Raw genomic sequence first — 23,713 nt, 5'->3', positions numbered from 1 at the left:
TCTTCCATCACGACTGAGGGGTCAGTCTGTGCCTCAGACATGACTCACGCCAAACAAAGATGTTGCTGTATTCCTTGCAAGAATCTCAATCTCAATCTTTTCCTGTGGTGTTTTTCTCTTCTTACTGTCTCCTTCAAACTACAGATTTGACTCTGAAATAATTTATTTAATTTAAAATGTGTTTCATCATATTTGAGCGGATGTATTTAACTCTTACACTCTTTGAAGAGCTGTTCGGTAAAGACGGCTTCTACTGATCTGTGACCCATATAAGTAACGTTCATGGCTACAGTGTCAGCATCTTTTCCTCCATGGAAAATTCTTTTTTGAAACACTCATGCTTACTGAGAAATAATGTAATTAATTCAACAACAAAAGTGGAAAAAACAATCAGCAATGAAGCAAAAACTCTTCAATTAATATTAATGTGCTGTTTGTAGTCCGTTCTGCATACCACGGATCTTATTCTTCTGTATGTCTGACTCCCCTCTGCCTTTGGGATTTACTTTCACTCCAACTGAAATGAAAGACAGTTTAAAATTCAGTTCAGCTTGAATTGCGTTCAAAATATTATATAAATTACATGAAAAGAGAAAGAAAAGAAAAAAAATAGAAGAAACATAGAAAGTTGCTTGTTGCTGTGAGCAAAGAAAATCATTTTGTGTTATAACAGGAAACAATACTGAGAAGAGTGGGTAAGTGTATCTCTCAATATCTTAAAATATAATTGATGTTCACTCAATTCACAAAGTCAGACTCACATTATATAGATCCATTACATACTATAGTGCTGTATTATAAATGTTTCCTCAATCACTGTGGCTTGAAACCACAGTGATATGAACAATTTTCATTTGTTTCATGTTTTATCAAAACAATTATTTTTCGTGCAGAAATGTTGGTGTTCAAATAATTTTCTTTTTTGGCCACATTAAGATCCAGAAGATCTTTAAAAGGTTGGTTGCAGTGAAATGTGTTGCTAAATGAGGACTTCATGAAAATAAATATTAAGCATATTTTCACCTTGATGTAATTTGGCAGGACACAAATAAAACTTCTGTGATTTGATTGATAAAATAATCGGCACACACAATGTTACTATCAAATCAAGCTTTGATATTAGTCACAAATTAAAACCGTCTTGAATTTCATCATTCCTTTTCATTATCTTGTTGAGAAATGGTGCATCACTTGGGCTCTATCTATAGATCTGATTTTAAACTCAGGATAAAACCATTTTAAAAGCAGAGAATGTCTGAATACCTTTACAGAGCGGCGGTTTCCCTGTCCATCTCCCATCACTTCTGCAGGTTCTGTGCTCTGATCCACCAGACAGATAAAAACCTTCTTGACACGTGTATATCAGCGTGTATCCTAAAGTCGGCAGGTCCATAGCTCGAACATCCACGTTGCTGGGGGTTTCTGGCTGTCGACATGAATGAGCTGAGTGATGAGAAGCAGAAACCTGTGTGACATACTAAAATCTGACAGGTAATTTCTTAACAGACATGAACAAGTAATAGTTATACATCCCGAGTTAATCCTTACCTATGCATTCAGGCTGAGTTCCGCTCCACGTTAGGTTTTCCAGGCACGTTCTTGTTGTCGAACCGAGGATGTGGTAGTTTTTGCGGCACTTGAAAGAAATCTTACTGCCCACCTACGTATCGTTGAAATATAATGACAGAAAGACTATTCAGGTTAGCCTGTTCTATTCGAAAACCACGCCACATTCAACAGAAAATAACCTTCAATTCACAACGCACTCGGCAGGTAAACAAGTTGAGGGGGTGCTGAGAAAAAGCTTTTAAGGCACATTTGAAAAGAAATCATGACTGTGCAGAGGGGGAAAAAAAACCCTTTGGTTTTCTGATTCATCTCCAATGAATATGTACATCACATGACTGCTAATATACCAATTCACTGCGATGACTTTCTTAAAGGAGTGTCTTAATCTTGTTTGGGGGACTGAAGGTGAAGAATTGCATCGACAATCAATATTTGAGAATCTTAAACTTGAACTCCGGTGTCAAAAACAGAACTCTTTTCTACTTCAGAATTCAGCTACACAAACTTGAAAGACGACTGAAAATAATCTATTACCTGTTTGAATGACTTATCTGAGTTCTAGCCTTTAGATTTACATTAGAGTTATTAATATTCAAGCCCACGCCACAGTGGTACTATTTATGTGCCATCTCAAAGTTTTCTACTGGTTTAATTATGGACGCTGCCGCCTTCGTTGTAGCGGGTGTGTGCTGTTCTTGCCGTTCTCACGCTGTCAAAGTCACCTCAAACTCAACTGGGTTTGTTAACTGCTCACTGATCTTTTAACTCGGACTTCCAGAACCAATCAGCACCCAATCGCCTTTCTTAAGAATGCATTGCTAGTCTACAACTCCGCCGTTCAGATTGCCAGAAGCCCCTCTGCTTTTCACCCCCAGCTCATCCCAGTTGCCTTCACAGCCTTGGTTAAACTCTCCGACAGCCATCTGTTAACCCGGCTGCTCCGCCACCAACACGAGCGGAGTGACTGCCGGTGACATTTTGATTCGTGGTGGCTTTTTAATATTTTAAAACGCATTAACTGCACGAAAGAAAGCTACAGCTGAAGAAGCATTAAATGAAGTGCATATCAGATTATTTCTATAGTTGAGTTAGACAGAAATTACTTTGGATGATTTTTTTTTTTTTTTAAGAATCTTTTTTACAGTTACTAATTAGTACAATCATCTACAATTATCTCCTTCTTTGAATAGAACATTTTCCTACATAATTCATGGACGTTTGTATTTTTTGTTGCTCATCTGTCTCAGGCTTAAACTACGTGTTTATGTAAATGTAGTGAAATGTTTATAAAATCTTAACTAGTTTTAAAAATTAAAACTCGAGGTCAATATCTAAGATAAACACCGCTTTACGTTGCAAATATACTTTAATTAAGAAGAAGACCTTTCAAGCTCAACTAAAATTTTCTTACACGGACAAACAAAATAGTTCCTGGGGAAACGTTTTATGACCAGAATAGACAAAGATTACATTTCTTGGCCACAGTAACACAATATTTCTTTGGAAGAGTCGAGGTTAGGCTTTCACACATAAATATGCTGTGTAAGCTGTAAAGCACGAGGAGTGCAGCGTCATGCGTTAGCTGTGTGTGGCTGTCAGAGTAACTGTACACAAAGTAGGTGGAATAATGAAGAAAGATGATTGTTGTGTGTCTCAACAAGACAATGATTCTAAATGTATATAAAAAAGTTTTGAAACCATAAAATAGGGTTAGCATCAAGTTTTTGGAAAGTCTCAACACAAATTAAAGTTTGTGAAATATTTAAGTTAAGCTACGTCTACCACATTTACCAAGAATAGTGGTCAAGTCTCCAGTAAGTGCGTGGGGTCACTTAAATCCACATTATGGAGGCTGCAAGTACATATTTGAGCTTATCTTAGCTAACCTTATGCATCCAATTATTGTTTTAAAATTCCTTGCATTTATTTGTTATGTAATTATTTTTTACCAGATTTCTTGGTAACACTTTATTTGAAGGGGGTTGAATAAGACTGTCATGACACTTTCATAAACATGACATAACACCTGTCATGAACATGAATAAGCCTTCATGAATATTTATGACTGTTGTCATAAATATTCGGTAAATTATGACACTTTTAATACAAAGTTGACATTATTCAAAATGTCTTTGTTCTGACAACTCGACATTAACTAAGACACCATTACTGTTTATACTTTACCTTTAATAACATAACGATACCTCATTTTTAAAGTGCAATCAGTAATTCTTTTATAATAAATTTATATCCGTTAATGCATTAAGTTTTGGTTTTACTGATCTTAGCAAAACCATCACATCATGGTTTGGTTTTCATGGTCAACAATGCTGACTGTCGTCCTGCAATCCAATAATAATAAGCAGGTTACATACGTGTGCTTATCTCTAATTCCAGCTGCATAAAAGCTGTGAAAATATATGCTTTTTTTTTTTTTTTTTTTTTTATTTCACCCCCTTCAAGTGTTCCCCTGAAAGCCCTGGGCCATGATCGGAATACCGTAGGCTGGAGTTCCTGGATCACGACAGCTGTTGAAGGCTGGATCTACACACACAAACATAAAAAAGTAAACATTGTATTTCATTATGCTCCTATGATTACATTACCAACCGTGCCATCCAAATAACAATAAAAACAATTATTTTATGAAGATTTTTTTTTTCATTTATTCTACAAGGACATAAAAATACAGGCAATCAGGCCAAAATAACAAAACAAAAAAATAAACGAATGAACATCTAGAAAACTGGAAATAAAGTAAACCCATTAAATTATGTGAGCTGGGTAGGAGATGGTGTTGAGTAGGAGCAGGTGTCCTGCTTGTTAAAGATGCACCCCCTGCTTCAACACACCAAAATCAAACAGTTGAATTTTCTCTCCAACGCGTCTTTTTGTTCGAACCTGCCAGTTGCTGTCCTAATTAAATTTAATCAAGCAGTCATTCGTCTAGAAATGCACCTTCTGATGCATCCTACTAAATCAGAAAGCAATCATGTTTTCTTTCTTTTAGTTACCTATACAGGTTGGTTGATGTCCACTCCAAATGCCATCTGCTTGACAGAGTCTGGTGGCAGAGCCCACCAGCACATAGGGGGAATGGCAGTAAAACCTGACCTCTGACCTGTAAGAGAAAAATAAACATCAAATCACACATAAACATGACAGGAGCCCCAGTGTTTAAAATCAGGACGATATCTGGACATTTTTCTGTGCCACACAGCAAATACTATGACAGTTAACAATAGTCATCCCAAACTTTCTTTCTATATTTAGCAACAATTCAGGCAAAAAAAAAAAAAAAATCAGCATCGACCGAAATCAAAATCAGCAGGTCAGACTTGTTAAAAATCGGCGACCGGCCAGAACACTGCAGTCGTTGCATCCTTAACGACAACACATTTTGTCTCATGCAGAAATACAAAAGTTTATCAGCTGACCCGTATGAGAAGATGTTCCCCTCTCTGAAACCTTCTCCAGGAGAACCAGGATCCCCACACAGGACAGCTTGAAAGACAAAATAGTGACAGTCAACACTTCGACTGCTCTGCACTTTTAGCATCGCTGGCAATCCTTTGCTTCGGCTCAAACGGAATACGCTGTAGTTTGCCGGATATAAAGGAGAATATGAACTCACGCAAACACTGTGGAATGTCTCCAGTCCAAGTCCCGTTTCCCTCGCAGGTTAAGACAGCAGGGATGGACATCTGGTAACCCTGCAAACAACTGTAGCTCACACTGGATCCCCAGGAATGATCAGTCCCTTCGACCTTTCCATTGAGCACTTGGGGGGGATGTCCACACTGGATAACTGAGGCAAACACACACAAATCAAAGTCCAGCAAAATTGTCAGGATCTCTGCTTATCCTATGAAACTTTGTGTATGCAGCTCCAGGAGGATATTCAGAGTATTTTACTCTTAATTTAACACAGAGACCGCTTTCATTTAGTGCCTCTCTTAAAAGGCAAGACAAGAGAGCATTTCATTCTTGTAAGAGAGATGTATGTCGATCCTCTTAAGTAGGGAATTGCAGATAAGGGAATACATTTTCACTAAAACCTTTCCATATTTACAGTCAGAAAATAATTAAAAGTTTTAAAAACACTACAACTGTGAAAAACCTGTTAAAGGACCAGGGTACGTGTTGCCACTATGCACAGCTAAGGGGACTGTGAGCAAATTTCACTGGCAGACAGAAAACAACAAGAAATGTTGCATCTTAGCACCACCAAGTCACCATAACATCCATTTGTTTGATTTGTGAGTGCACTGTGTCAAACATTACTGCAATGACCCTTTACCCTAAGAAGCTTTTACTACTTTAAATGAAGACGTCAGGCTTCATGACTCAAACCAAACCATCAGTGTTCAATAAGGCCATAATCTGTCTACTTTTATTCAGCAAAAAATTGGGTTTTCTTTCAAATGTGTTTTGAATGAAGATTTAGATGATATCCCCTAATTCTTCCCTCTGATACACATTTCGAGCGGCAGTGCTATTTCTGGTAATGATTCACAAAAACCCATGACTATTTTAAAGCTTAATTTTGAAACTGCCAGTGTTCGGCGATGATATCAGATTGTCTGCGGCTGTCTGAAGATTATTGTGCATTAAAGGAGGAATCTGTTATCATTTGATCATTAGGCAATGCGCTGTTTATGCATGACAAAGTTATTAAAGATGACGTGCACACACTTGCAGAGCAGTTCACGTGCACCGATGTGCGTGCGGATAACTTCATGACACGATAAACATCTCTGTGTGTGCATGTAACCAACTCCCTGAGATAATGATAACCATCTGCAAGGCTTCAAACGTCTCATAAAGTCAGTGTAATTTCTGTCTAACTAGGAGACAGATGGTGTCATGCTCCATTCATTCACACTGCTCTGATGATACAGGGTGCACACATGGATCCAGACACGACTGTTTTTTTTGTTGTTTTTTTTCCCAGAATGCTTGTGACATTCAAAGCCAAAATTAGTAAGTTGATTAGCTTGTTGCAAGCAGATGTGGTTGCCTGGAAACCAAAAAAAAAAAAAAGGTTAAAAAATGTAGATGTATGAACCCATCAAAGGTCTAGATGAAGTACTGAGAGGAGTATGTGAAAATATAGCATGCATAAGTATGAAATAATAGCTATTTGGCTTTTTCTATCATGTCAGTGTTTATGTAATGAGTTTGAGCCAACTACGTCTGTTTGCAGCATCTGAAGCGACGCATTTCTGTCTTTGAGAGTCACGGGCGTCCTGAAGAAGCCTCCGATGTCCCCAAAGTCGCTCTCCGAGACAAAATCCAGAAAGTGTCCCATCATTCAGCATTGCTCATTTCATATTCCTACAATGCGTTTGGCTGGTCCGCCCCCACCATCCACAGGAATAATCTATACACCTGCACACAAGTCACTGCCAGTTTTGTTCAGCATGCAGTTCATCATTTTATTGCTTTGTGACTCCAGGAACAATAGCTGGTGGCTGGCCAGAAGCTAACGGGGATCCAAATTAATCACCATATGAGTGTTTTCTCCTTCATATAAACAACTTTGTTATTATCGAACAAACTCCAGCTGTCTAAAAATGAAAGAAAACACTTTTATTGACTTCGGCATTCTTAATATTCAAGGCCTGTATTTCCACAAGTCTCCAGTGCCTAAAGGACATTTGTGCTTGGAAATGAAGGATTTTGAACTCTTTCACTTCCTCTTTGCGTCCTATTCTGTGTAGACTGCGGTGACATCAAAACCTGGAGGAAGAGGAGTAAACTTCCTCATGTATCTCAGCATTTTATTACCTAATTAGTATTGTTGACTCCTTCCACTCACCCACTCTTCTTTCTTTGCAAATCTCCCCCCTCCCTCACCTCTCTTAGTCCCCAGCTCCAGCTCTCTCTCATTCCTCACCCCGGAACCCCTCGTCTTCCCTCTCACACTTTTTCGGACCACTTCCCCTCTGCCTTTATTTTCCTTTTAGGCATTTCTCTCTTGGCACAATTCAGCCAGCCAACACATTTTATGAGCCTAATTCCTTTTCTCACGGTGTGTTTACAGGTTCGGGGGCAGCTATTGATTCGCTTCTCGGTTTTCTCATCGCTTCTTTCCTCCCTCACTTGTTTCTCTTTTGCTTCCTCTTTGCCGCCACTGTGAAGCCTCATCAAAACACCTCCCTTTTCCATTTCCATTCACTTTCTTAAATCTCTTTTTCTTGACATCCCGATGCTTATTCTCTTAATCTCTCTGTTGCTCAATGTGTGCCATTGTTGGCTTTGTTTGCACCACCCTCCGTTCTAATCCCATTTTTTTCCAAATGCACCTCTTTACCGCTTTGATTCTCCCTCCTCCCTTGTCACTGCTAGGCCTCTTTACCTTCCACCCCATACCTATCACCCTTTGTTATTACTCTGATTACAAAATCTGTCAAACTACAGCCTTGAATTCTCCCGAGTTCTATTTATTTGTTTACATATTTAAGAAAAATAAATGGTTTTGCATCAAAATGGGACTGGATCTACACAAAGGTGATGGAAATGGGAGGAGTAAACAAAACTCACGATATGAGAGGAAGACTCTAAAGAGCAGGAGAAAGGTGAGCACTAAAGGGAACAGAAGATGAAAAGAAAGTGGACAAACAAATGGGAGAGAGCTTGAAGCCCATTCCCATCCCCAGTTCTTATTCATCCCTAACACCTATAATTTCCACTTTTCAATTTCCTCGTCAGCCTCCATCACCAGCAGTATCGTTTTTTTTTCTTTTCTTTTCTGTTCTGTTCTACCTCTCCAACTCCTTTGCTTGGTTCTTTCTCAGCATCCTCTCTCCCAGTTTTCTCTCTTTTTTTTTCATCTTAGTTCAAAGCCTCAGCTACTGAGAAAGCCAGCAGGATATTTTCTGTTTATGGGAAGAGGTGGTAGAGAGGATCGGAGGAAACATTTCCCTGTTAGAGTTGTTGAGCATAATAGTCTAAACTAGGTTGTTTTACTGTGCCACTCTCAAACACTGTATGCTTTCTTTTAACTTCTTTTTTGCATGTTTTAGAGAACAGAAGGTTTTTTTTTTTGCCTTTAAAACTCACAATGTTGTTTTGACGGGTAATGTTCTTGTGTCCCGATTTTCCGGCAGAAGTGTTGTTCATCCCCAGTCTTTTATTTTGGCAAATCAGCTCACATTTAAATATTTATTTGTGAAATCAGCACTTTTTTATACTAGCTTCAATAGCAGAGCCATGCTATCTTCCCACACTCCTCTTTATGATCCACAATGCATGTTAGTAGAAAATACTGTGTAATTTTTTTTTCAATAAGCAAGCAGAGCTTTAATGTAGCAAATAAACTGATGGAATTGAAAGGAGCAAAAAAAAAAAAATGTTATCAGATACTTTTTCAGTTTTTATAATGCTCTAAAATGTTTGAGAAATGTTGACAAATATTACATATTTAACAAAAACATCCAATTAGACTAAGACTTTGTGAAACCACGTTTTAATGTGATTTGAGCAGCCGGTCTTCTGAGGAAGGCGTCTCTGTCGCACACTCTGACTCGGCAACATTAACCCACCATGATAAGTGTTGTTAAATTAGTCAAAATTAAGAACATCGTAATTTCAAGTGGTTTTATCAAACCCTTACACGTTCTACCGTAATGTCTGTAAGATGTTGGCCAGTACTTTGAAAGAAAATAATGTTGCCCTGGTGCTCTACTCATTTGTCCAATAATTTGGAGAATACGAGACACACACACACACAACACTGCTAGGACAAGTGGGTTTAGATGATGGACGGCTGTCTACATTGAGCCAAAACGTATTTATACTAGTGTGCATAAAAGGTAATCTGGATCCTGTGTAGCTTCTCTATAGACTATGTCTTTAGCTGTATAATTAAAAATGAGCATGTTAGTAAATTCCTACCAGAACAACTAAAATGTATATCAGGATAGTATAGAATATATAGTCTTGAATGCAGGTTTAAAAAGTCAAAAAAGTGCTTCAACAAAGGATCTGTTTAAGAGTTTGCACTTACGCAACACATTTATTGGAATTTTTCATTTTTATTCTTTGTGATGTACAAAGTACTTAAAAGCAGCAGTGTCATCTCAGTGGTGATCGTAGAGATCATTTATTTTTAATTTACAAAAACATTCTTTTATTTAGTTATTCAATCCTAATCTCACTACACATGCAATCTTGCTGTGTGATGAAAAAAACCTTGAGGTCCTAAAGTTTTTGCTGTGCCTGTCTTGTGCTCTTTGCCGCCTAACTAATGTAGTGCAAATGACTGGACTGCGGGGATCAACAGGCCTACCTGTTTGCGACTGCACTAATCCATGCTGCCCCTCATAGACTTTTGACTCATTCTTGAAATGAGCCAATTGTGCTTGCACTTGCAGATCAGAACACTTGTGGTGTCTCGTACAAAAAGCTGGACACTCCCAGAGGTGCCATTTCTGAACCACGACCAGATGGTGAACTGCCTGCGGATAGTAAATCTGCCACTTATGTTGCTTTCTGATACCTTTGCAACTGGGCTTGGTTTGGTTCCAGGTTCCATCTTTAGTGCAGCTCAGAACATTGCGTCCAGCTGGTTCCATCAGGTGGCCAGGGTTGCAGCGGTAGGCCACAGTATGGTTGAAGGTAAATTCTCTTCCCAAATAGATGCCATTGGCGATGGGCCCAGGGTCGCCACAACTGATCACTGAAAAGGAGAACAAGAGAAATAAAGTTTTACTCAAGCCAGAAAAAATAATATATTCTGAGCTACAGCAATGTGGAAGGGGTTTTATTTGTTTATTTTAGACATGTTGATTTATTCAATTCTCTTTAAAAGAGATACAGGTTTATTTACAGAGCTCTCTGTCACGGTTAGAGAAACATAAAGGTTTCTTGGTCACCATTCTTTAAAGGGCCCAGCATGGTCAGACCGAAAACGAATCGTTTTCACACAACCTTCAAGGTCCACAAGACACACCGAACCAACGTCCAGTGAAATCACCTCCCACTGCATTATGCATCATGTTGTTTTGACATATGTGTGTATAGTAAACACAGCAATCATGACAACTTACAAGTTCAGAGGACGAGAACAAATACATACAGTATGTACTTCCTTTTAGCCTTGGACAACTGCTCCTCAAGACTATCCATCCTACTTTCTGGCTAAGAAACTGACCTCTGGAAGTTGAGTAGTTGCATTTTGTTTCAAATAAACAAAATGCAGACAAATCACATAACAGTTTTGCATACAGAGTGAGGCAAAAAGTTCCTCAGAAGGGCTGTAATAAGAACGGGAAGATGGCATGAGGTGGACATGTATTTTGTCACGCAACTGCGACAGTGAAAACCAATTTCAGCAATTTGGCCCGACCATGCAGAATCCTTTAGTTTCCTGGTGCAGAATCTTGCTTTTTTTTTTTTTTTAAACTAACATTTTTACTCCTGTTTCCTAAATGTTTGTCTGTTTTGTGTTAAGCTAGCCAAATTAAAGTATGTTGATGCAACATACTTTCACTTACCTACATATAGCATCCTGGAGTGGTGATGGATACCAGTCTAAACTAAATTTCTTATCCTATTATGACTGCAACCCTGCTACACTAAGTGTTCAAAATACAAACTGCATAGATAGTAATCATGCAAAAGCTTTCCTACCAGTGCAATCTGGGGGCTGACCAGTCCATGTGCCATTTGTTGTGCAGTGTCTGGTGGTCAGTCCAGATGTTTTAAACCCTTCCCAACACGCGTAAGCCACTGAGCTGCCAAAGGTGATGCCGTCGTTGAACACAATTCTTCCATGGGCAGGGGTGCCAGGGTTACCGCAAGAAACAGCTGAGGATTGATGAGAAAAAAAAAAAGAAACATAGCCGTCAGCGCTGATTAATGGAGGAAATAACTGCAAAGCGAGCTGTTAGCGTCTTCCTGTCAATCAGTGCTGATCAGCTCTGGGCTGCAATAATGAGATTATCACTGGAGACAGCTGGAAATAACCTAAAATGCATCCTTTAGTTAGTGAGGCTGATTGATGAATAAAGGTCGTTGGACTAATTCCCAACATTGAGTGGCAGATGCGCTGGGTTACATTTGTGCACTTAAGACTAACTGGAAGCTTCGAATAAATCAGCATCATCTACCAAAGGGCTGCTGCTTAAAGCATTAAAAAACACCAAGGCCAAGTGTTGCCTGGTTCTGTCTGCTTGAAGAAAATCAGACTCTCTGTCGGGCAAAAGATTCACGAGCTTTAACATTTATACACAAATAAAAAAAACAAAAAAAAACAAAGGAAGCGTTGCTCACGCTGCCGGGTTGTAGAGTTGGTTCATTATTTAGAACTTGTGGACAGAGAGGGATACGGCAAGGGACTTTTTAATTTTTGATCACAACTGGTCAACGGATTGCATTACAAAACTGTCAGGAAGGGCACTAAAAGCAGACAGGAAAGGTCTGAACTACTGATTCATTGAACTTTAGTTTGCTGGCAAAGCACATTAACTGAGCCAGGAGGAATTAGCAACCACCCACAGCGCATTTCACTAATAAGATCATGACAGTTGACAGCCCTTAACAATCAGCCACCTATTGATTGGATTCATTTGTTAGGACCCTTTTAAAAGCTTGGTCCAAGAGTAAATTTTTGCTGTTTTCAGCTAGGAGTGTGAAGACTGTGTGCCGTAGCAGCAGTGTGAGGATGTGTACGCGTTTGTGTCTATGGGTTTTTGTTTACTCGTGTCCCGCTGATGGAAATCTCACCCTTTCTGAATCAACTTTTAACCGCTGTTAGCCTAATGAAAAACAAATGTAGACAGACGTAAATAATTAGCCTTACGCAAACACGGGCCCTGGCAAAGGCAAACAGACGTGCATCTCCCAGGTGTGTGCATGTTTCTGTTGGGCTTTAATATGTGTAATCAATTTAGTAGAGAGTTCTGACTTTCTGACAAAAACAGAAAAAAAAAAATAAGAGTTGCATGTACAGTTTGTGCCTTATAGCTTTTTTTCTTGCCATAAGAAAGTACAACCCAAACATATTGATTTCTGACATGAAGAAAAATTACATTACATTTCTGCATTAAAGTTTGGATTTTCAAAGCAGCAATAATTTCAGGGTTGACAAGACTCTTTTGGAGTGCAATTAATCAACAGGTGAACAATATTGACCTTTATGAAGTCAAGCATTGTGATAAACACAGAAGACAAAAGCGACTACTTTCTAAACTGATGTTTATATCAGAGCAAATTGTTGTGTTTGCTCAGTTATATCAGTATTTTTCCTTTAAGTTGTTAAAGCCGACTTTTAGCATTCTGGTAATTATTTTTTTACAGACCTTTAACAATGCTCAAGTGGACACTGACACTGTATGACTCACCCTTCCAAAAAAAAAAAAACCCATAATCTAACACCAGCACTCAGACACACTGGAGATTATGTGCTTTATTCAGCTGCAGTATTTTGGGGAACAGTGTGAGGTTTCCAGTGAGTCTATAGCGCTACAGAGACCTTCTTTAATTTCCCGTAAATTCCCATCTGCCCACAGAGTGCCTTCAAAAACTGCTACTATAAAGACTGAGCTTTATTAGAAAAGTGACGCACAAGATTCATTTTAGAGAGACAGATATAATAGATTTTATATCTCAATATTGTATCAAATTTCACAAACTTAATGAATTTTTCCACTCAGTTCTGTTTTTGAGCTTGCGAGAATAATACACCATGTCACATCACATTTCTTTTTATATTTCCTTCTGTTTTGTAGAATCTACTTTGACTTTACATTTATAAATACAATTGTTTTTAGGGAAAATGTTTAATAGCTTCTTTGGCTATATTTCCAAGTGCATCATGATCAACAGCAGACAAAAAGGAGCACTTGTAGTCTTGTAAAGTCTGTGAAGCAAATCCCACTCAAAAGAGAGAATCGGAGGACATCGACTGCAGCAGGAGTCGGTGCTTCACATGCTGCAACACACAGATGTGTTTGGGATATACAACATTGCATTACTTATCTTAAATCACTCCTGAACAACATAAAGTCTTAACTTTTGTGTTACTTGGACAATTGGAAACAAATAAGGTCAAGTAAAGAAGAAAAATGACAACGAAGAAGAAAGACTCTTGTCCTGTGGTTTGGAAAAAGAGTGAGAAGGCACAGAAGCTAAGTGGCATGAAGTGCAGTGCGAAATTTCCACAGTCAGTGATGATTTGGGGATTGTGATGTGAAACACAGCTAACATCTGTCATCTGCTGGTATTAGTCAATTGTGTTTTATCAAGTCCAAAGTCACTGCAGTCATTTACCAAGGCACTGTATCCTTTCCTTTACAGACAAAACCTTTATTTTCCACTCTGACGTGGCTCCTACCCACACTGTCAAGAGTCCCAACACCCAGCTTGTATCGCTGTGTTTGACTGGCTACCAAATTCCCCTGAACTAAACCCAAAAGAGAATCTATGAGACATTCAAAGAAATATTTCAGTGCACACAACTCCAAAGTCAATGAGACTTAATGGGTGCCAGGTTTTGGGGAACATTCAAAATTTTATAACGAGGACTTATACAAATGTATAACCTAATTGGGGTTTGTCTGGATTCATGATCTGATAAAACTAGATGTTGGTTCTCCATGTTTGACTCTATAAAGTAGATGGTAATACATGTAAAAGGAGCCGGGGGCCAAGTATCGACTGTACATACTGTGCAGTACATAGACATATCTCTTCTGTATTTCAAACCAGTCTCACATTTAATATTCAAACTTTTTTAGAAATGTAATATTTCAATTAGCTGTAAGTCATAATTATCAAAATTAACTGCATAAAAACCTTTAAATACATCACTCTGTGTGTAATGAATCTATATCATTTTCACCCTTTGAATTTAATCACACAAATAGATTTACTTTTCAATGTTATTCTAATTTAGTGATATGTATCTGCAGAGAAAATGTGATCCTGAACTGGGGAGAAAATTGGAGAAGCTCAGATTCAACACATCCATAACTCATGTCTACAGGGCTTCATTTCATGACTACTCTATCTCTGTCACGGCTTGCAAGAATGAACAATGAGCAAGCTTCTTCACATTATAGAAAATGTATAGTATATAGCACGAAGCCTGTTTGTTTGATAAAGGATCAGTTTCTTACTGTCAGCTGTGTGCCTGATGCTGCTTTATGTGCAGAAAAAGAGCCTATGCTCATCAACTCCTGGGCCTCAGCTGATTTATATTTTTCCAGTGCATGGTGAAAAGTCCACATCCACAAATGCATTATAGGTTTTCGCAAAAATGTGGAAAGACTCATTTTATAGCATATTTCATTTCAGCTGTAATGTTTTAAAGAAACTGGGTTGGGACCCAAAGGTAATGAGCCAGGAATAGGTTGCTATCGAAATGTCTCAACAAGACAGACAGTTCTCAATATGCTATGTTGTCACATCACAGGGCCTGGCATAAATCAGGCAGCCGGATTTTATGATAAAACACATTTAAAAAGGCTTTGCACATGTAGATTATTGTTTACAAAGGCACATAAATATCTGATTTGTTCCACAGAAGAATCACTCCTTCGATTTTCAGTAGAAATAAAACCCAGCAACATGCAGGTATTCTGTGAGCTGTATAATCTTTGAGGCGCAGGGCAGCTTTATGACGGCTTCCTGATCGTTACAGAACCAGATTATTAGATAACAGAATTCAAACAAACGGTCAGTGCTCCACTTCCTACCTTGACACACAGGCTGCGTACCGCTCCAGCTGCTGTTGTGAAGACAGGTCCTCTCAGCTGAGCCAATCAGATTATACCCGGCCTCGCAGCTAAAACGCAGAAGGCTCTTGGTCTTAAATTCTTCCCCTCCCAGTCTGGTGCCATGTGGAGGGATCCCAGGGTCTCCACACAATCCAGGACTAGCTCCTATAGGGAAGTGAGAAATGGTCAGTTACATTTAGAAAGCATAACAATGTTCATGTTTAGGTGAAGAAATGTAGCACTCCTTTGCAGTGGAACTATAAGATGTAACCAACAAAACACTATCAGTTCACTTACACATTTTAAATCTACTCAATACATTTCATGTGAGGAAAGACCAAGAGTAACATGATGTATATTGTTTGATGCAATTAGAATTTTTAAAAAGCTTAATACTGTATATTCCTGACTATAAGTCTCACTGGAGTATAACTAGCATTTTAGAGATTATCAAACGTCAGGGGAATCTTGTCCATGTTAATGATATGATCCGATGACACATGTTCTGTTTCCTGCTTTACAACAAGCTCAGAAACTGACCACCATGGGCTCGACATCTGCTGACACCGATGTCCCTGCTCTAAATCAAAGTTGGGAACGACTCGTATCCGCTGTGTACTTCGCCGGTGGAGAGGAGCGGAGACGCATGCAGTGTAAATATTGGGTGATGGAGGCGGTTGCATTGCATGAAGCGGTAACGAAAATAAATCCCGCCTCCAAAGCCATTTTCATTAATTTTTTTTGGCAACTACCAGGGCATGGAAACGTAATCCTGCCTCTCCTAGAAACACATTCCAAGGCAAAAGCCAATACGTAATTCTTGATTCATGATTGTAGTATGAATTAAAATTCATGAAGATGAAAAAAACATACATGTCACACCTGAGTGTGAGTCACAAGACCAGCCAAACTATGAAAACAGTGTGACTTATGGTCAATAGGAACTCAAAATGTTTTTCGCTTAAAACCATTATGTATCAAAAATGTTCACGTTTGTTAGCCTGTTCAGTTCCTAAACAGTTTTCTTCCATGTTTGATGTAAGGACACACAAATGCATGCATATGTACCCAGACATGCAAACAACTGTAACTGTTAGTTTTTATGCCATCATAAACTTTTCTAAAAGATCCGTTTAGTGCGTCACGACTCCAGCAGCTCAAACTCAGTAGGAATTGTGCATTTAACAGTGTGCGCCTCTGAATGCAGAGTCTTGAATCTCAATAAACTTTTTAGCTGCAGGTTGAAATCTTCCCTGCTTAGTGCTCTGCTTTGAGGCCATCACAGGAGGCTCATTGCATTTCAACTACTGAGACAATAGCTGATGAGTTTCAAAACGATCATTTTTCGTTAACGTGGGGATCTGTGGAAGCCTACCGCAGAGCATCACTTACATCCTGCACAGGAGACAAGGATAACTTCACCGACTTATTCTCAGATGCGCAATATTAGCCAAGCAGCACACAGTCAAGAATAGCACCGGAGACAGTCACCCGGAGAAACAGAAGACTCTCACAGTTCCTGCTGCTGTCTTTTCTAACCAGCGAGAATCTTATCACAAGTGGGGAGAATTTTTATAAGACACAAGCAGACTGTCACAGAGACAGCTGCTCAGTGCAAGGTCACATTTTGCGGACACACTCAGCAACCACTTTAAGGCTATTATGTAGACCTTGCAAGACCCCATTTCCTCTACAGAACTGCCTTGATTCTGTGTTACATATTAAAAAAAATAAAATAAAAAATCAAGGTATCAAACATTTGAGGTGAGACTACGGCTGTTGTAGTCACAGTATCCTGTAGCTCAAACAACTGAGCTAAAGTGAATGTTCAGCGTAAAACCACCTTCTTAAGATGGATTCCACACGTCACCTCAAAATGACTGGAATAATGTTATTTAGCAAAGATCTTGAATAATGACTTCACTTTGAGTCCGTTTTATACAGTTAGGAAGTAAATATGTGCAAGAAAGGGCAGTGTGGTCATGGGGTGGTTTATTTTTGATAAGCAAGGGGTAGGTAATTATAATCAAGGTTATAAACAGCTTGATGCAGTTTTTCAGCTATTAAACTGATTAACTGATTTCAAATTATGATGTCTCCTCAGGTGTGTAATTTATGTCCCAAATTGTGGAAAATTCTAAATCTTCTCCTGGGACACACTCATGCGCTTCGAGTTAGTGCTCACTGCTATTAATCTGCAGGGGAAAGACTAATGTTTAGCCATAATGAGCAGTGATTAGTGTAGAAGTAAAGGTAATCTAATTTCATCATCATCGCTTTTGATAAAGCGAGCCAACCTGTAGTAGAAGGATTTACGGCTCTTTAGCTCAGTCAAAAAAAATGACAACACTGCAGTTTAGAAGCACTTCCTAACAAGTGAAGTCCCACTTCAGTACAAGTAGAAATAACTGATGACTACCACACAACTGAGCAAGATAACTGCAGACATTTTCATGATTATGGAAAAAGAGGGTCTCTCTTGATAGTTGGCTGGAAGCCGCAAATCCCTCCTTAGTGTCTCTCTCTCTTTGCAGAAGCAAACAAAAATTTAACTGTTTCTTTAATATCTACCGTTCAAAATGAAATGCAAACCACTTTGGATGTGGTTCTGCTATTATTTCCACTGTGCCGGTTTAACCACAGCCCCTGCTTGCACCTGAAAGGCGACTGTTTCTGAAATGAAAGAAAACCAGCGTGACTCTGCTCCATTAATACTATTTGGACTGGTTTAGATCTAAGGTCACAGCAACCCTGGTAAAAAAAATAAACTCCATACGAAATCTGTACGGCTGTTGTGAGTTCTAAAACAAAACAAATAAAATGATTAGACATTTAGCAAAATCTGCGTGTTTATGCCCAACACCAACCACACATTTATCACATTTCAAGTTGTTTTACTTCTTAAAAATATTTATCCGATTCCAGATATAGAAAGTTGAGCTGAGTAGCTTTTCTTCTAGTGTTGCTATTTTCTGGATAATGAAGAACAACATGTATGTACTTTACTTGAATGGCATGTTCTCTTGCCCAAGTAAACCAGAATAAATATACATCTTTGTATAACATCATATTTCAATTTAAGAAAAAATAAGAAATTGTAGAAAGGTATAATTAAATTAAAAGATCCTGACTCTAACTTTTTTATCAACCTAAAAAAGTTAGGTCTAATTTAAAATAAATAAATAAAATAAAATAAAATAAAAGCTGTAGTTGCATGCATTCGATTTGCATCTGCAAAGGGTGTCAATACGTATGGCAGCCATTTTTTTTTATTCTTAATGTTGCATTGTTTCCTATTTATTTACATTAAAACTACAACTTCATTTTATGTTTTTATACATTTTCACCAGACATGCAAATAACTATTGAAGGTGCAGCACATGTAGCGTTTAATTAACCATCTATGTAGGTTTTGGCAGCTATAAGAAAAGAAACTACATTCCTACCTAGAATACTTTAATTACATACAGCACATTTATTGTTGACCATTTTAACTCGTATATCTGATTTCAGTGAACAATTTCCAAACGTTAAGTTGTGCAAATGTGTACATTTTAAGCTGTGATTGTTTACAGGCTTAAACGTTAGTTTGCCTACCTGTGCAGTAGGGCGGCGCTCCGCTCCACGTGCCATCTTCTTGGCAGTTGCGAGTAGAATTGCCCACTAGAACCCCGCCAGGCAAACAGGAGTACTGCAGAACAGAACCGTATGTCCAACTGTGGGTTCCCGAGACTGCTGCATTAGGTGGCACGCCGGGATCGCCACAGGAAATAGCTGCAGAAACGATGAGACGTTGGAAGAGAAAGGAGACAGACCAGGGGTGGGGTTAGAGTTTGTGAGTAAATCCAGTTATAGATTCCAGATACATAACTGCATTAGGCTGTGCAGCTGGGGTTCTGCAGACGGCGAAGGAGAGAGGGTGACAGGAAGAAAAAGTGAGGCATTACCTCAGGTGTTTGTTGATAATGTATGTGTTTATGTGTGAAAGCATACAGACGGCAACAGAAAGGCAGACATTTGTCTTGAGCTGAAAACTGATATGAAACGAAAATCGGCTAGAAAGAGTGCAGTGAGGAGGTAAGTCTGCAGTGTGTGTCTCCACAGGTAGGTTTGTGCTCATAAAGCCTCCTTGAGATGACAGGATACATTGTGATGTGATGGATAGTAAACCTCTCATCACTGGCAAAGTCACTGGTGTTTGAATCACAGTGAGGAGCTCATATTAATAGTTCAAAAAAGTAAAAACCACCTCGTCCTGTCAAATTAAATAAAAACTATTTTCCATCCACTCAATGGTAAAGCCCAGTAGAATTGAGCTCACAGTTTTAAATTATCAGATATTTCCTAAATATATTTTTGTTAATTTTTTAAGAAATCTTTGAGTATACAGATATACACACAAGAACCTAAGGACATTTCTTGCCCTTCTCTCCTCGCCTCTTTTTCTCGGCCCCCGCTGATCTCCAATCGGCCAGTAATTTTCCAATAAGACCTCGTTTCTCGAATGTGATGCTCGATGCACAGATACGTCCCCAACTTTTTCCCGTTCCTGCCAGATTCCTCATCTCTACCTCTCTGTTGACGTCATCTTCTCCTGCACTTCTGCTCACCTCTTTGTGCTTCTCCCTTCATCTTTGAATCAGTCTGCTGCTATCCCTCTCTGGTTTAATCTTGATGTTTGTATCAGCCAGAGTAGGTTCCTAACAAGAACATCTATTGCCTTAAGAGAAACATGCTCAGTTTTTTTTTATGTACACGCATACACACTCATACACACAGTTATGCAAAAACCTTTAAGCCTTTTTCTTCTATTGCCTTTTTATGATTGCTTCCCTTTCTCACTTGAACCTTCTTTTTTCCTCTCAGTTTCTCATTCGCTCCTTGTAGTCATCTTGGTGGCTCTTCAAGCCATTTCTCTCCTTGTATATATATATAAAAAAAAAGATTCACCTGGCTGTGATGGTATTTTTAAGACATGTTTTCAAAGAATTCCTTAATATTTTCCTCTCATATTTACTTTTTAAAGATGTAATTATAAATGACACGGCTTTAATGTGCAACAATGCATTTTATGCACTGTGGGTTTTTTTTAGGACTGGTCTGATGTGTCATGCCATGATTTATGTAAGTAAAAAGCTAAAGTGCTAAGCAAGGTGGAGAAACAGTGTGTGAAAAGCTCTAATACACCATGATCTTATTGCTTCCACTGAAAGAAGTAAGTGCTTCTCAAATGCAATAGTGCAGATGACTGAAGTGCTTGACAGCAGGGCAACTTGGCTTTTTTCTTTGATTCTTTATTTGTTTTATCTCCTTTCTGAAACCCTTTTCAGTTCAAATGGACTGTTGGGGAGTTTCAGGCTAAGGTGTTGTACAGACAATCACACTTGAGAGACTTGTTACAGTCACATGTGTCACTGATCCATCCGAGAAGAAGAAGAAGAAGAAAGGACTAGAGTCCTGGTTTTCAAAAAGGCATTTCTCTTGAGATTCAGGGGGGGAAAGGTTGTTTTTTTTTAAGTTTCTGTCACAAATGTGTTTGAGTGTAGTAAGAAATTTCTATATGAGAAAAAAAAAAAAAAACTTCTACTTTTGTGAACCAAAGGACTTAATTATTCAACACAGGATTCAAAGCAAAACAAAAAGACAAACAAAAGCTAATTAAAAAACTAGGACTGAGGCATTTTATACACGCAACCTCAATTACCCAACAGAACATTATGTTTTTGAACATTTTGTGACTTCAACCTTTTCCTAAATCTACATTAAGAATTTGTATTTTGAAGAGGTTGTATTGAGAACTCATTCATTGAAGCCATTAGGGGAAATTTTTTGCATCTTACAAAGGCTTTACTTTTGCTTCCTACATCTGGAAGAAGGTTTTGCTGAATCAGCAAAGCATAGTACAAACTATCCACTTCTTAGTGTGACTGAACTGCAAATAGTATCCTTAATACAACTTTTCCATTTGTAGCTATACTGTATGTGGATGTTTATGGTATCCAGAATGGCCACACTTTGCCATAATGCACTACTTTTACATGCTATTTGCTGACTCTACCAATATCAGCAAAAAAATGGTTACAACGTTGCAGAACCTCTATTCTAATATATATGAGAGCAAGGCGTAATCTAGGAATACTGTATTACTTGAATATTTTGAAACGTAAATACGAACGCCCTTATATGTAGTATAAATTCAAAGAGACAGATTAGAACAGCTTTACACATACAGTCTAAAAGATGTGAGCAAAAACACCAGGAGGAAAACTTGTAATGTTTTCATGTCCAGATCATTTAACAACATGCAAAAATATTAACTATAAAAAAAATCATTTTGGTTCAGTCATCCCAGGACTGAATGTTTCAATAAGTTCATACAAGCCCAGAAAACTGGAGAAATTAGGCACATCTTTTGTGAAGATCTGTCCGATGTTTATTTCAAACAAAACACAGATTATATTAACACACACAATCAAAATCAAGCTGACCAGGCACCACAGTGCTTCATGTGTGTATACATTGCAATTACTTTTACATCTGTTATAGCTATGTTTTTAAATGCCATTAATGAAAATAACTTTAAAAAAAAACATTTACCTAAATAATCCTAGTTCCCAAAGTAAAAAAAAAACAAACATCAGTGAAAATTGTGATTAAACCTGCCCAAAGAAAATTCAGACAAGATTTTGAAAATATTTTATATTTACAAACCCCCCAAAAAAGCCAACTATCCCTGATACTGTATTTCTGTAAAAGTCTGAATTCAATGAGTTACAAAAAAAAGAAAAGAAATCACAGAAAAATACTCACACACGCTCTGTCCCATCCCTTTCAACCCTATCCCTCGCTCACCTCTTCCTACCCTAAATAAAAGTCATTTTTTTCCCATCCAGTTCTCTCTGTTTGCTATCCACAATTCATGAGACACAATGACTTTTTGTTGTTGCTACAATTAAACAACTGTTTAGTAAAACAAAAAAAGCTCAATATTTTTAGTGGGCTTGGGAAGCAAACATTAACATTTGGAAAGGAAGTAGTAAAACTGAGTCCTTGGTAAGCTGAGACTCCGTAGCGTGCAACTTACCCCAAAGCTACCATTTCAACTTTATTTGTGCCCACAGTTAAAAGGCTACACTTTTATATTCAGTTTATGATCTCATGTTGTAGCTCACATGTAGCACAACAGATATATGAACAAATTTAAGAATATGTATCATGGTCTAAACACAATGTTTATGAAACTTATATTCACTTTTAAAAGTGAAAAACATTATCCACAGACTACAAAAAAAATCATACCATCTCATCTGGTCACATGATCAACGCTTTTTACAACTTCCAACTGATTCAGCAGTCACCAGTTTTCTTTTTTTTTTTTTTTTTTGGTCATACCTAAGCAACGAGGCGTTGGTCGGTCCCACAGCCCGCTGTGTTGACACGTGAGGATCGCAGAGCCCAGAAGGTAATAGCCTCTCTTGCAGTGGATCGCCACGGTTACGCCATAGCTGAAAACTTCTGGGTAACGCAGACCGGACTGGCGCACACCGTTCTCCACGTGGCCAGGGTCCGAACAGTTCACCACTGCACAAGACAATACAGTTCTCATTCAGATCACATTTTTTTATGCACAGAAATAATTAATTACATGTTAATACCTGAAACTAGGGAGTCATCACTTTTTCAAAGGGCAATGTAGGTTTGAATTTGTTTCTCGCTTCCTAATAAGCAGTTCTGTTTAAAAAAATGCATTTGAGTTTACTTGGCTTTGTCTAATATTTAAATTGGACTGAAACAGTGATGTGACAGAAATGCAAAAAAAAAGGAAATGAGGAAAAGGGCAAAAACTTTTTTCCACACCACTGTATATTATACTTTTATTTAGAGTGCAGCAGCCACCACATAGTTCACCTCTTACCCTTTTTGCTACTGCTTCTCCTCTGTTGTTGCTCATAGTGAGTTTTCCTGTCCTGCATGCCTGATTCTTTTGCCAATTTACTCCAAACAACTTTGGCTCAGTATGAAGCACAATCCCAGCTGGACATCATGTTTCTGGCCTTTCTCACCAGCTTGAGAGAATACAACAGAGGGTTCATGGTGTGACCTGGCCTCAATTAAAACAAATAGTTTTAAAGATTTTATTGATACAATTGTTAATCTGTCTAACATCTTAGATTCATTTCCTTTCTATAGCATCTCTAATATTAAAAACAAAGATATAGATATATCTATAGGACTCATAAAGACTAGAGCTTTAGAAGATTTTATGTAGAAATAAAAGAAATAAGTCAACTACAACGCAATGCATTTTGCTAGCAAATATTATAATTTAGAAATGTACACCAATAACGTGTAAATCAAAAGAGCTTCTATACTGAGAACACAAGACATTTTAGGTCAATATTGGAATTACCATATATATA

The 23,713-nt window shown here is 38.2% G+C and overlaps 1 protein-coding gene across 1 annotated transcript in view; it reads right to left on the bottom strand.

The window, feature by feature from the left end:
* The window catches only part of LOC106957382 (CUB and sushi domain-containing protein 1), a gene marked incomplete at its 5' end in the record, with an annotated part of 204,511 nt that overhangs the window by 2,775 nt on the left and 178,023 nt on the right, over window positions 1–23,713 (bottom strand). Inside the window, 12 exons of the mRNA XM_015048702.1 lie at window positions 455–517; window positions 1,264–1,443; window positions 1,549–1,660; window positions 4,040–4,113; window positions 4,584–4,690; window positions 5,007–5,073; window positions 5,204–5,377; window positions 10,073–10,252; window positions 11,206–11,382; window positions 15,273–15,458; window positions 18,891–19,067; window positions 22,686–22,874. Coding sequence (XP_014904188.1) covers window positions 455–517; window positions 1,264–1,443; window positions 1,549–1,660; window positions 4,040–4,113; window positions 4,584–4,690; window positions 5,007–5,073; window positions 5,204–5,377; window positions 10,073–10,252; window positions 11,206–11,382; window positions 15,273–15,458; window positions 18,891–19,067; window positions 22,686–22,874 — 1,686 coding nt within the window. The remainder of the gene's footprint in view (window positions 1–454; window positions 518–1,263; window positions 1,444–1,548; window positions 1,661–4,039; window positions 4,114–4,583; window positions 4,691–5,006; window positions 5,074–5,203; window positions 5,378–10,072; window positions 10,253–11,205; window positions 11,383–15,272; window positions 15,459–18,890; window positions 19,068–22,685; window positions 22,875–23,713) is intronic.

This window comes from Poecilia latipinna, unplaced genomic scaffold, assembly GCF_001443285.1.
Source record: "Poecilia latipinna isolate Pla-1442-1.1 unplaced genomic scaffold, P_latipinna-1.0 Scaffold899, whole genome shotgun sequence".
In the NCBI taxonomy this organism is placed as follows: domain Eukaryota; kingdom Metazoa; phylum Chordata; class Actinopteri; order Cyprinodontiformes; family Poeciliidae; genus Poecilia; species Poecilia latipinna.
The sequence above is the reverse complement of the archived record's forward strand: the minus strand, read 5'-3'. Positions and strand labels throughout refer to the sequence as shown.